The sequence below is a fragment of the Mesocricetus auratus genome, unplaced genomic scaffold (assembly GCF_017639785.1).
Source record: "Mesocricetus auratus isolate SY011 unplaced genomic scaffold, BCM_Maur_2.0 contig_12019_pilon_subseq_81473:116387_obj, whole genome shotgun sequence".
Lineage (NCBI taxonomy): Eukaryota > Metazoa > Chordata > Mammalia > Rodentia > Cricetidae > Mesocricetus > Mesocricetus auratus.
In genome coordinates this window covers 1-14,994 of record NW_024434678.1, presented here as the reverse complement: position 1 = coordinate 14,994, position 14,994 = coordinate 1, and the positions used below count along the sequence as shown (strand labels likewise).

At 40.0% G+C, this 14,994-nt stretch overlaps 1 protein-coding gene and 1 pseudogene across 1 annotated transcript; one reads left to right on the top strand and one right to left on the bottom strand.

The window, feature by feature from the left end:
* Positions 1-3,830: 3,830 nt before the first annotated feature.
* LOC121138646 (ubiquitin-conjugating enzyme E2 2-like) lies at positions 3,831-4,692 on the top strand. Its single transcript, XM_040741302.1, has 2 exons — positions 3,831-4,028; positions 4,156-4,692. The coding sequence occupies exon 2, from the start codon at positions 4,204-4,206 to the stop codon at positions 4,654-4,656; it is 453 nt and encodes a 150-aa protein (XP_040597236.1). The 5' UTR covers positions 3,831-4,028; positions 4,156-4,203; the 3' UTR covers positions 4,657-4,692.
* Positions 4,693-8,939: 4,247 nt separating this feature from the next.
* Positions 8,940-13,838, bottom strand: LOC121138645 (annotated as a pseudogene).
* Positions 13,839-14,994: the final 1,156 nt, after the last annotated feature.

Here is a 14,994-nt window from a genome sequence, read left to right as displayed (position 1 = left end):
TAAGATCAACATAGTAAAAATGGCAATCTTACCACAAGCAATCTAGAGATTCAGTGGAATCCCTATCAAAATCCAAGCACAATTCTTTACAGAACTTGAAAGGACAATATTCAACTTTATACGGAAAAACAAAATACCCAGGATACCCAAAACACCCTTATACAATAAGGAACTTCAGGGGGGGGCATCAACACCCCTGACTTCAAGCTCTATTATAGAGCTATAGTGATGAAAATGCTTGGTATTGGCACAAAAACAGACAGGTAGACCAATGAAATCAAGGTGAAGACTCTGATATTAACCCACACACCCATGAATACCTGATATTTTACAATGAATCTAAACTATACAATGGAAATAGAAAGCATCTTCAACAAATGGTGCTGGCGTAACTGGATTCAGACATGTAGAACATTGCAGACAGATCCATATCTATCACCTTGCACAAAATGTAAATCCAAATGGATCAAAGGCTTCAACATAAATCCAGCCACACTGAACCTCTTAGAATAGAAAGTCGGTGGTACTGTTGAACGAATTGGAACAGTAGACACTGAGATTAAAAATTAATATGTGGGACCTCCTGAAACTGAAAAGCTTTCTGAATGGAAAAAGACACAGTCTGCAAGAAAAAAGTCAGCCCACAGAATGATAAAAGACAGACAGAATGATGGTTTTCAAAATACTCAAAGAACTTAAGCAATTAGTAACCAAAACACCAAATAAATCAATTAGTAAGTGAGTTACAGAACTAAAGAGAGATTTCTCAATAGAGGAATCTAAAATGGCTGAAAGACACTTAAGAAATTCTTCAGCATCCTTATCCATCAGTGAAATGTAAATCAAAACAACTCTGAGATATCATCTTATAACCTTCAGAAAGGCTAAAATTAAAAATACCAATGACAGTTTTTTTCTGAAGAGGAGGCGGGGAATGGGGAACACACCTCCACTGCTGGTTGGAGTACAAAGTTGTACAGCCATTTTGGAGATCGGTATGATGGTTGTTCCAGGAAATAGGAACCAGTCTACATCAAGATGAAGCTCTTAAACTCTGAGACACATACCCAGAGGATGCACATTCATACAACAAACATATCTGTTCAACTATATTCATAGCATCATTATTTGCAATAGCCAGAAACTGGAAACAACCTTGATGCCCCTCAATCAAAGAATGGATGGAGAAAATATGGTACATTTACACAATAGAGTACAACACAGCAGAAAAAACATTAGTGTCTTGAAATCTTCAGGCAAATGGATGCAACTAGAGGAAATCATCTTAAGTGAGGTAACCCAGTTACAGAAAGACAAACTGCGTTTGTACTCACTCATATATGGATATTAGACATAGAGAAAAGGATTAGGAGCCTACAATCATACCTCAAGAGAAGCTAGGGAATGAGGAGTATTATAAGAGGGCTAGACATGGTCCCATAGTGAAGCATTAAGGACAAGAGCCCCTGAACACATTGGGAGAATAGAGGTCGGGGAGGGAGGTTGAAGAAAGAGGTGGGGAGAAGCAGAGGGGGGAGGATCATGGTGGATCAAGAAGATTGAGCTGGGAGAGGAATAGAGGAGAGCAAGAAAAGAGACATATAAATAGAGGGAGCCACTATAGGTTTAAAGAGAAATATGCCCTCGGGAATTGTACAGAGATCCACAAGGATGACCCTAACTAGAAACCTAAGCATTAGTGGAGAGGCTACCTTAAATGCCCTTATCTTATAATGAGATTGATGACTACCTTAAATGACATCCTAGAACCTACAACCAGTAGCTATTGGAAGCAGAAGCACAGAACCACAACTAAGTACTGAGCCTAACTCCTGAAATCCAGTTACACAGAGGGATGAGAGTGATGAACAAAGGGGTCAAGACCACACTGGGAAAACCAGTAGAAACAGCTGACCTGATCAAGTGGAAATTCCTGGACCCCAGTCTGACAGATAGGGAACCAACAAAGAAGCAAACCAGGCCCCCTGAACATGGGTGTCAGGTAGGAACCCAGGGCAGTCTATGGGGACATTTGCAGTGGAAACAGGATGTGTCCCTAGTGCATGAACAGACTTCATGGTCCCATTTCCAACCGGGGATACACTCATAGCCAAGATACACAGGGGAGTGCCTAGGCCCTGCCCCAAATGACTTGACAGATTTTCATGATCCATCATGGAAGGCCTCACCCTACTTGGGGAGTGGATGGGTGATGGGATTCGGGTCATTGGGGAGGATGGGAGGGAGAGGGAACTGTGATAGATATGCAAAATAAAATAGTTTCTAATTTAAATGAAATATAAATATGTTTCATATTAGTATTTTGCTTAATGATAATTCAGTGGCTAACACACATATATACATACACATATTATATCTTAATTGGAAATAATCAAGTATTCTACTGAAGTCAGTGGCAAGTGGATCTATGTAGGCCAACCTGATCTACTTACATAGTGAGTTTGTGACCAGAAAGTCAGGAAAAATTAGTGGAACCTTGTTTAAAAAATAGACTAAAAAGAAAGAAAACTACAATATATTCCTTATCTTCCAATTTCTTTACTCCTCTATTTAGTAAATATATCATTGTTTTCTTTTTTACAAAAATTTGTCAGCTTCTTACCATACACCCCTCCAAAAAATGGTTTTTGGGGAATGTAGGTTTTCTGTACATGAAAGTAAGTCCATGCAGTTTACAAAATCACATGGAAAGTAAGCCTATTCTTTTTGTAATACATAATAATATTTTAACTTTCTTAAATCTTTCAAGATACAAAATTTAACCTACTTTCATGTCCCAATTTCCTCTTCCTCATTTCCAAATTGTCTGAGTTCATTATCAATTCCAAAGTCCTTAAGATTGAGAAATATTAGTCACGGGTTTGGAATGCACTCTTCATAAGTACCAGTGGACAACAATCAGACAGCTATGAAAATATTCCAGAATAAAAAAGAATATATAGACAAATATGCCCTAAAGGAGTACTTTTTAAAATTAGGAGAGATATTGTTGATTCAGTGAAATTATAATGCAGATGCTCTATTATTAGTTATAACTACTATATTGGCATTAAATTCATTGCTTTTAAATGCTAGAAAAAACAATGTCTTATCTCCCCCCACTTTGCTGTCAGAATTTCATTAAAACTTGTGTTTTTAATTTTAAAATAAATTTTTGAGGACTTTAATATATAACCATGTCTTACTTTATAAAGGGTATTCTCAATATTAAATTCCCTAAAGTTTACACTACAGAGTATCCATCGTTAGAAAATATATAAAATTAAGAATCATAGTGTGTTCAACTTAAATATAAAAATTAAAAAGCCATTGTAGTAAAACCAAAAAAAAAAAAAAAAAAGCCGGGCGGTGATGGCACACGACTTTAATCCCAGCACTCGGGAGGCAGAGGCAGGTTGATCTCTCTAAGTTCAAGGCCGGGCTGGACTGACAGCCTCCAAAACAATACGGGGAAACCCTGTCTCATAAAACCAAAAAAAAAAAGCCGTTGTAATGAGTCGAGGGGAATTGATTGATTTATTCTGAATGAGTTGAAGACATTCACTGTGACTCTTCTTATCAGCTCAAAGAGGAAAAGCTGAGAGAGGCCCTGAGGCACAGCCAGCTTCAGTCATTTTTTCTCGCTTAGCTCATGGTCCTCTCCCACATTTTCTAAAGTTAACACCCATGCTGACCCCATAGCAACTCTGTATTGACCACCCAAGCTCCACCCACATGACCCTACGTTGACCCCACGTTGACCCCACGTTGACCCCACGCTGACCCCACGCTGACCCCACGTGTCTATCACACGCCATTTTGTTCTTTATGACCTCACAGTGTACTCTGGAACAGCTATCCAGACATTCAAGTCTGTTCTCCCGCAATATCGCCAGCAGGAGGCCGCTGAGTGCTCCTGTTCTTGAATGCTCTGCGGACCTGTGCCCCCTAGACGTTGTTCGGCGGCCTAGGATCACAGCCTCACAGCAATCCACCGAATTTTCCAGATCCTGACCCAAAATCTTCAGGTAGAATTGAGGAGCTAAGGTCTCCAGGCCTTGGCTCTCCGCCTGCCTCTTCCGTCTCTGAATTATGCCTTGATAACTTGACTCCGCCTAATCATATATCATCTTCTCATCTCTCTCTATATCCTAGGCTCAGCAGAGTCATCACAGGCTGCCACAGAAGATAGTTCAACCTACTATGGAGAAGGTTGCACTTAAGAGAATTCAGAAGGAGTTATGTGCCATGAATCAAGATCCCTCCGCCCAGTGTTCGGCGGGGCCGGTTGCAGACAACCTTCTCCATTGGCAAGCAACTATAATGGGTCCAGAAGACAGCCCCTACGAGGGAGGGGTATTTTTCCTCTCAATCCACTTCCCATTCAATTACCCCTACCAGCCCCCCCAAATTACTTTCATTACCCGTATCTTTCATCCCAACATAAACAATAATGGTAATATCTGCCTCGACATCTTGAGTTCTAAGTGGTCACCGGCACTCACAATTTCCAATATACTACTTTATATTTCCTCTTTACTATGCGATCCAAACCCAGACGATCCTCTGGATCCTGAAATTGCGACGATTTACCACACAGATTTAGAGGAGTATAATAAATTAGCTCGGGAGTGGACCCAGAAATATGCCATGTAATTTCAACACATAATTCCGTGATCAAAATAATAAACCTTGCGGTTTGCTATATCTGTTGTGTTTCATGTATTACTTAGATTGAAGTTATCCCTCTCCAGTCTTTTCTAGATAAACACTGTACAGTTTTCAGACTAGGGTAACTAGGAGTGGGTTTGCAGGTGGAAGAGAAGAGGAAGTGAGTGGGATAAGGGCAGATGGGGAGTGAGAGTGGAAGGGCAAATGGATTGGCTGTGTGGAGGTGAGAGAAGGGCAGATGGCAGGGAGATGGGGGTGAGAGTAAGGAGAGGGGAAGATGGGTGGCATGAGCAGGAGGGAGGGAGAGAGTGAGAAGGATGGATTGTGTGGCACAGAGAGGGTAGGGAAGAGGAGAAGGACAGATGGGCTGGATGTGGAGAAGGTGGAGGTAACGGTCGGAATGGCTCATGGATTGGGTTTGGGGGACTTGGAAAGTGAGGAAGGATAAATGGACAGGAGGTTGGGAATGAGGGTGAGGAGGACAGATGGATGAAATGTGGGAAGGCGGGCTGTGAGTAAGAAGGGCTTTTTGCAACATACTGGAGAGCAGGAGATTTGAGGTACTTGGAAAAGATTCAAATCAGTTTCAGGTTAGATTTGCCTAAAGAATCTTTAAATTAGATCTGGGAATAAAAGCAAGACAAAGCTGTGCTGACATTAAGATCTAATGGTAAGCAGTACCACCAAACAGTAATGGAGGAAAAATTTTTTTGACAAAGAATTTCTATGTAATTAATGCTATGTATTTTTACAATGTACTTGATGTTATATTCACCCTCATTAAGTAGTCCATGCTGGCCTGAGTTGCAGATCTTTTTGCCCCAATATTCTCCTATATTGTCATGAGTTGCATGAGATTATAGCTACCTTCATTTCCACACTGGGAAATTTTCAATGTGAAATTTCTACACAGTATTTTGAGATCCATATTTTTTCTCTCCAAATTGAGTAGATTAGGAATTGTTATAAGCAAATTGTTTGGTGCCTGTCACTACACCTGACTTTTTGTCTGCATACTCTGGGTCTAAACATAGTTCCTTATGCTTACTCAACAAGCACTTTACTAAGTCATTTGTCCAGGCCTGTGTATAATTTTTTCTCTCAGTTTTAATGGTTTCTGTGAATGTCTATTGCCTCCATTGCTTCCACTTGATAAGGTAATGTATTTTTACAGAAGTATGCACTTTAGTAAAACTGCTCATTCCAAAGTGAGACAGACATAAAGGCTCTGGGAGCAACACATACATTTGTAAGGGACACTCTCTGTGATCTAGTTCCTCTAATCACACCCTATTTCCTAATTTTCTTTACCTCCCAATTATGACACCAAAAGATCAGCCCTTTAAGTCATTAACATTTAAGTGTGGTATCCCATGCTCTAATCACTTCCCTAAAGCCTTGTCATTGAAAAAACGAAAACAAGAGTCCTGACATTACAAGACAACGAACCTCAAAAGATGTGATTTATTTGTTTTCTGTTGTCCATCTACTACTGGTCTAGCAGTCTATCCTTAACAGAAATTTGGTTCCCAAGTCAGACCCCATGAAGATAATATTTTTCCTTTTCCTTTTTTTCATTTAAATTAAAAACAATGGTATTTTACATATCCATTCCAGGTCCCTCTCCTTCCTCACTGATTTTAATCATCGTTGGTTGAATGAGAATGGTATGGTGTGAAGTACTGGAACATGGGCTAATTACTTCTTTTCAGTTACTATATCACCGAAAAAAATGACATGCCCTTACACTTGTAACAATTAATTGCCAACAGTCTTTGGATACAGGGAGTTCAGCATTCATTCCCCATAGAGTAACTGAGTAGGTTTAATGAATTCATATCTTTTTGGACTATCTAAATGTTCCTCGAAGTAAAGTCAGGAAGACAAACATCACACAAAATATCACATCTTTTCTCTCATACACGGAACATGTTACCCACAAAAAACACCATAAATATACTGGAAGCAAGCCATTTGAGAAAATAAAGTACACAAGTGTGAGGGGGCTCTGAGAGAATAGAAAGCAATTGGAGAGTCAATATAATCAAGGCATCAGATCTACTGTGGCTAAGTAATTTATAGTCCTTGCACAATATGCCTAATGCCTCTGGGAAAACTATGTCTCCCTCATTTCAAGAGATTTCAGAAGCAGAAAGAATTGGTTGAGACAATTGCTGCCCAATAAATCAATGTTAGCGCCAGTTTCCCTATAATCCTATAATACAAATAAATTACTTAACAAAGCCATGTAAATGACCTCTAGTTTCTTTTTTGTTTTCAGTTATATGTTGAGAGCAATTTTGATTTACTAAGAAACACTGTGTGAATAAAGACTTGCATCATTAAAACATGACTCGTTGTGGTAATGTAATGTGGAATTATTGTCTTGATGATGATATAAAATGTCATGGCTAGATATCTCCAAGTAATTCCAAGTAATTCCTGAATCCTTTTTTTGTTTTTTTTTTTTAATTTAAATTAGAAACAAGCCTGCTTCACATGTCTGTCCCAGCTCCCTCCCTCTCCCCTCCTTCCCTGCCCCCACCAAAATCCCAGCCTACATGCCTCATACCCACTCCCTTCCACAGAATATGAAGATTCCCCCACCCCTTATGTCAATGGTTGAGTGAGCCTCTCCTCTCTCCATGTGGAATGGGATCCCAAAGTCCATTCGTACACCCGGGATAAATGCTTATCTACTACATGAGGACCCATAGATTGCCGAGGTCTCCTCACTGACACCCACATTCAGGGGTCTGGATCAGTCCAATGCTTGTCCTCTCAGTCATGAGTCTGGGGTCCATGAGCACCGCCTTATTTAGGGCCCCTGTTTCTGTAGGTTTCACCAGCCCTGTCTTGACCAACTCCTACTTCTCTGCAAGTAGATTACAGTAGTTCGCTTCAATGTTTTTTGTGGGTGTCTGCCTCTGCTTCCATCAGCCATGGGATGAAGGCTCTAGGATGGTATATAAGTCTTTCATCAATCTCATTATCTGAGAAGGGCATTAAAGGTAACCACTCCAATATTACTTAGAATGCCTGTTGTTGTCATCATTGTAGAACTGTAAAAATCTAACTAGTTCCAGATCTCTCCTCAAACCTATAATGATTCCCTCTATTATGGTGTCTCTCATCCTGTTCTCCTCCATTCTTCCTTTGACTTAAACTTCCTGCTCTCCCTTGTCCTCCTTCACTTCCTCTTCTCCCCTCTCTCCCAACTCCCTCTCCCTTCCCCCATGCCCCCAATCCACTCAGGAGATCTTGTCCTATTTACCTTCTCTGGGATACTATGCATATCTCTTTAGGATTATCCTGTTTCCCAAACTCTCTGGCAGTGCGATTGGAGGTTGGCAATCCCCTGCTCAATGTCTAAAATCCATATATGAGAGAGTACGTACTATGTTTGTCATTTTTTTTACCTGAGATATGTCACTCAGCATGGTTTCTTCTAGTGCCATCACTTTACCTGCAAATATCAGGATTCCATTTTTTTCTGCTGAGCAGTATTCCATTTTGTAAATGTAACATATTTTCTCTATCCACTCTTAAGCTGAAGGGCATCAAGGTTGCTCCCAGTTTCTGGCTATTACAAATAATGTTGCTATGAATATAATTGAACAAATGTGCATATTGCACGAATGCGCATGTTTTGGGTAAATGCCTAATAGTGGAATTGCTGGATCTTGTGTTATACTGATTCCCATTTTCCTGAGTAATATCCATACTGATTTCCAGGTGGGTGGTGTACAAATTGGCACTCCCACCAGCAATGGAAAAGTGTTCCCCTCTCAACACTTCCTCTCCAGCATAAATTGTCATTGATGTTTTTGATTTTAGCCATGCTGAAAGCAGTGAGACGCTATCTCAGAATTGTTTTAATTTGCAGTTCCCTGATAGTTAAGAATGTTGAGCACTTTTTCAATAGTCTATCAGACATTTTAGACTCCTCTATTGAGAATTATCTAGTTCTGTACACCAATTTTTTGTGAGGGCTTAAGGGACTTTTATTACATCAAGGTTTTTCAAGTTGGCACAATGTTTTTCCAAAACAAGAAAAAAGACTAATGCTAACTATGCTTCTACAAAAAAGTAAAACATTCCTAAAGAGGTGTGCTAATTTTTGCCAACTTCATACACATGAAAACACTGTGGCCACCTCTCCTTAAGAAAGTCTAGTTCAGGTAACTCTAGAGTCCAGATAAAGAACATTATACTTTAGCTACTCTCTGTTTAGAATTACAACCACAGATATGAAGATGTAGCTCTCTGATCTGAAAATGTCTTTATTTAGAAAATGGACTCCAAGGAAGGTTAAAAAGCAATACCAGAGGGCACAGGTGCAGAACTGGATGTGGTCATTCAGAGCATTCAAGGAACAACATAGCAATATAAATATCCAAAAGCATGTCTTAGGTCTTCAGAACAAAACGGGTAAGGAATTCCTAACTAGTCAATGGTGCAGCAGTTTCTAGATGGGAGAGACAGTTAACATTAAAGTCCTGAAAGCCTTTTCCTTGGTTAATTACATGGAGACAGTTTGCCTTTGAAAACTCCTTGAAACATGGATAAAGATATTACACAGGTCCACTGTTAAAACAGACAACATGTTACAAATTACTTGTGGTATAACGTATTCCAACAAAGCTTAGAAAATAAAGATGTGGAGCTGGCTTTGGACTAGTTGAATAGTCATCTCCTCTGCTGACGAATTCTTTACAAGTTGGACGCAGCAGTATGGTATGTTCAAACTGTGCCGTGTATGATCCTTTAATGTCACACAGTGGTGGATATGGATCTACTATGCCCAAGTCACACAGATTCTTCAGAGCCATTAAATATTTACTTTCTCCCAAGCGATCCAGCTATCTGCGGCAGAAGGCAAGGATGCCAAAGTTTTCACTGATGACATTTAGCAAGTGTTTAGTTCTTGGAAGCCTTATTGGCACAAGTCCCACATCAAAGTTTTTCATGTAGTGTGAAAATTCCATGTCGTCATGAACCACACCCTTTCCTGTGCTATCAAAGGTTTCAATGGCATACACCTCTCCTTCCTCCATTCTTGTAGCCTCCCCTCCTTTCACAATGGGAACTGTTTTGCCAGCATGGATTCTATAAGGCCCAATCGAGTGTCCATTTAGATTACGGATGGGTTTCACTTGGTAACTCTTCCCATCTATTTCTACTTCATAGGATTCCATTACTTCTTGAATGGCTTCACCAACATCACAAAGACCACCAATTTTTAATTGGATCCTTTGGTATTTTCGAGACTTGCTTCTTGAGTTCTTTGTAAATTTTAGAGATCAACCCTCTGTCAGATGTGGAGTTGGTGAATATCTTTTCCCATTGTGCGGGGTGTCTTTTTGTCTTGATAACTGTGTCCTTTGACTTACAGAAGATTATCAGTTTCAGGAGGTCCCATTTGTTAATTGTTGATCTCAGTGTCTATGATACAGGTGTTATGTTCAAGAAGCAGGCTCCTGTACCAATTCCTTCAAGAGTACCTCCCAATTTACCTTCTAAGCGGTTCAGTGTGGCTGGATTTATGTTGAGGTCTTTGATCCATTTGGACTTAAGTTTTGTGTATGTTGATAGATATGGATATATCTGCAGTCTTCTATGTGCTAATATAAGTTATACCAGCACCATTTGTTGTAGATGCTTTCTTTTTCCATTGTATAATTATAGATTCTTTGTCAAAGAACAAGGGTTCCTATATGTGGGGTTTAATATCAGGATTTTCAACTCAATTCCATTGGTCTACCTGTCTATGATACTGCTTTTGTGTTCAGGAAGTGGTTTCCTGTACCAATTCGTTCAAGGGTACTTCCTACTTTCTCTTCTAAGAGGAAGAAATATCATTTTGACTACATGAAATTAATAAATATCTCAAAGCAAAGGGAAAAATCAATGAAATGGGATAAGTTAATTAGTAACTAAATATATGACAGAAATTAATACCTAGAATGTGTAAACACAGAAAATATGTAAGTGGGCTGTATACCCAATCTATAAGTAGCCTATTAAGGGCAGGACCATTTCTCCAAGATGAAGTACAAATGGCCAAAAAACTTGTGAAAAATATTCAATATCCTTATCTAACATATAAATGCAAATTAAAACTATATTGAGATGTGATTCCTCTCCAGTCGTAATAGCTATCATAAATAAAATATATAACAGGAAGTACTATTGCATATTTTGGAGAAATTCTTATATAGTGCTGATACGTTAGTGAAACTACTCTTGAAATCAGAATTGAGGTTCCTTACTCATATAACTGAAACTAGGACTACAATATGACACAATTATGGGCATGTTACAAAATGAGTCTAAATGAACATACCATAATGATATTTTCCCATCCATGTTTATAATTTTACCATGCACAGTATCCAAGAAAGGCAATCTTGATATGTATCAATACATAAATTAAAAGAAAATATGGTATATTAATTTTATTTGGTGGTAAATAAAAGTGAAATAATGACATTTGAAACTGGGCTGGTTTAACACCCAGAAATGGTCGACCTGAACAAGCTGGAGCTATTGAACCCCATATTCATGGCTGTGTGGAAAGCATGGGACTGATCCAGACCCCTTGTTGGTGTCAGTGAGGAGGTCTAGGAAATCTATGGGGCCTTGGGTAGTATTTATCCATGTTGTACAAATAGACTTTGAGTTCCCACAACAAGGGATGCTCTCTCAGCCTGAACTCTTGAGGGAGGGTCTAGGCCCTGCTCTGGATGAAATGACAGACTCTGGAGAGCCACCGTGTAGGGCCTCACCCTACTTCGGTATCAGAGTGGAGATTGGGTGGAGGACTGGGGGGACTGGTAGGGAGGGATGGGGAGGAGGGGAGGGAGAGGGAGCTGGTATTGACATGTGAAACAAGCTCATTTCTAACATAAGTCTAAAAAAAGAAAGAAAAAAATGAAATCAACTGGACATCACTATATTAAAATAATCAAGACTCTGACATCTTTTTCTTTAGCTCAAAGTTTTAAAGATGCAAAATGCCGTTGCTTGATTTATAATTACATGGTTTAACTCAAGGAAATTGTCAACCCAGTATATTTTACAATGAAAAGCATGGTAGTTTCTAGGAGGTATGACCCCTGTACTCTTGGTCACTTGGCCCATTTAGTGGTACTGTTTTTGGAGGTTTTGGTGGTTCCAACTTGCTAGCAGAAATATTTCACTGAGGGTGGGCATTGTGGTTAAAAGCCTAGCCACTTTCATTCACTCTTTCGGGTTGTGTTTACAATTTGAAAATTCTTTCATCTCTCTGCTCCTGCTGCAGTGTCTACTCTTTGCCACCATGCCTTCCTGTCAGGATGACTATTATCCTTCTGGAACCGTAACCCAAATAACCTCTTCAGGAAGTGACTTTCAGTCATGGGGTTTTGTCACAGCAATGGAAAACAACCAGCACAGTAATATAGTAATACAATTTTAAATAGAAACTAAACCTTGATCAAAATAATTCAGGGTGGAAATATGGCTCAGTTGGTAAAATGCTTGCTTAGGATGAAGGAAGCCTTAGATAAGGTTCCCAGTACTTCATAAAAAAGAGAAAGAAAGAAAATTGAGAAAAAAGATACACTCTTGTAAACTGGGCACTCAGGAAGTGGAAAACGAAGTATTAAAATTTCAAGGTCATCTTCTACTACATGGCAAGCCTGAGGTTATCTTGGGTTACATGATACCCTACATGAAAAAACAAAATAATGCTGGGCAGTGGTTGAACATGTCTTCAGTCCCAACACTTGGGAGGCAAAGGCTGTTGAGTCTGAGGCCAGCCTAGTCTAAAGAGCTAGTTCCAATAGAGCTAGAGCTTCATGAAGAAATCTGTATTGAAAAAACAAGATATACAGAAAGATAGATAGATAGATATACAGACAGACAGACAGAAAGATAGATTGATAAAACTAAGGGGTAGAATGATAGCTCAGTAGGTACACTATTTGTTTGCTAGGTAAACGTATGGGCCTACATTTGGATTCCCCCGCTCTCAACTGAATGCCAGTCATGACAACATGCTCCTGTAATACCAATGCTGGAAGATGAACACAGGAACATCTTTAAAGTTTGCTGGTCAGATATTCTACCCAAATTGGAGTGCTATGGTTTCTGGGGGAGATGGTGAAGAGATAAGTGATGCAATCTTATGCCCCCCCCCAAATACATGCGCACATACATGCATACTCACACAATGAAAAGTAGGGAGAAAAAAATAGTATGTAACCACTCTTTTAAAAGTATTGAGTTTTACAACCAGTGATTAATTTCTATTCCCCCTATAGAAACATGTGGTGCAATTACACCTTAATTAATGAGATACACTTTCCTCAAGTAATTAAATACTAGATTTTCAAACTTATCCATTAGCTTATTTCATTTACTCATTCTAACTCATTCATTTACTAATGCATTTAACAAATCATTACTGACTGGCAAGTATTTTTTTTTGCCTGGCACTGAATGTGTCTCCCTAAAAGCCCAGTTTGGCAAGTATGCCAGTTTGGTGAGCTGAGAAAAGAGGTTTATCCAGTTTTCTCTATAGATGGAATTTTTTTCTATGATTTCAGCAGTTATGGAAGACTTCTACTTGTAAATCCAATTCTGTTTCCTTCTTTACTATCCAACTGTATGTATTTCTTTGCTTTCTGCAAATTTGGATATGGCTGTATAACTGATGTTTCTCTAGTCAAATGTCACCAGATAGCATTTATACTACAACAAATTCTAGTCCATTACATTCTCCTGTTTTGAATTCTTTAAGTTTTTCCATTTCCAGTAGATGATGTGCTATTTCCAGGCTAATCAGAATGACCTGTGGTACATTTGACAACACTTCCTGCATGAAGGGCCCCTAAATGTCTATGTAAAGAAAGCTTTCAAGCCTGATAATTGAAGGTAAATAATCTTCAAGTGTTCCATGTAGCAAAGCTTCATTTATACTGTGAAGTTTGACTCTATTGATTAACAAAGGTGATGATACCTCAAATCCTAGCCAGTGAGGGGTGTGACCAACTCTGTGCATACCTATCTTCAATGCTTTCAGTGTTTACAGGAGATATGGACATCAATACAGACTGCTGCTGCAGCAGGGTTACAGACCCAGACAGGGCCCCCGGCAGTAGCCCAGGCCTGGGTGACACCATGGCTCTAGGTGGCAGTGCAGGCCCCAGCAGAAGCTCATCCCTCAGACACTAACCTGGTCCTAGATGGTGACCCTGGAGGCTCCTGACATTCACGTGACCCTTAGTATGGGACAATGGACATCAACACAGCCCCAAGCTGTGTTTGGAACACAGATTCAGAAATGGTTCTTGGCAGCAGCCTGGGATTGGATGTAACCATGGCTTCAGTTAGAAGCACAGGTCTCCTAGATCGTCATAAACCCAATGTCAGTGTGGTCCTTGAACCCTCACATGGCGCCAGGTGTGGGCCCGGGTCCTGGGCATCCACATGGCCTTCGATGGCAACAGGAACCTCAGACAACAGCTGTAGGAATATAAAGCCTATCAGAGGAGAGATGAACCAACCTGGAGTCTGCCTGAGGTCCTTGCAACGTGCTCTGTCAATGATCCTGATCATGCCTAGCCAGTGAGGGGTACCCACGCCATGTCAGTGGATCAAGGCCAAGCCTAAGTGCTGGGAGGAGGGTATATAAGAATCTTTCCATTGCTAAATAAATGAGTCTGATGTTTGCCTTTTCCCTGACTCTTGGTATCTGTGTCCTTGACCGTGCACCTTCTCTCCTCCTCCCCTGAGGGAGCTGTTATGACCTAGCAACAATCAGCATAGGTCTGGCCACAGATCAGTACCCCACAACACCCTGGCCCCAGGTGGTAGTGCATGTCACTCAGATCTGTATGGGCTATGCAGCAGCACAGCCCTTGGTCACCAAAAAGGCCATGGGCACAGTAAAGATGGAGTATTCTTTGGACCTCCATCTAATAAAAAATGACATGGAGATTATTATTTATTATGAAAGCTAGGCTTGTCCCAACAGCTCTTATAACATAAATTAACCTATTTATAGTAATCTACATTTTGCTTTGTTGCCCTTTACCTCTCTTCCATTTTGCACCTGCTGTTCCCTCTCCCTGTCCTCTGGAGTCTCTCCTGCACTTATATTAATCTGCCCCGACCTGCAGGACTTCAACATGGGTCTGGTGGACACCTCGGAGAAAGATAGAGGACAGGGGAATACGAGAATGGATGCCAATACAGTATTCTGTTCAAGGCATCATCTTTATTCATCACAAAGGGATTTATGTAGAAGTGAGGAGGGTAAGGGGTGAAGGTGTACTT

Coding starts and splice junctions, on each gene's coding strand:
- LOC121138646 (XM_040741302.1), top strand. CDS start 4,204: ATGGAGAAGGTTGCACTTAAGAGAATTCAGAAGGAGTTATGTGCCATG.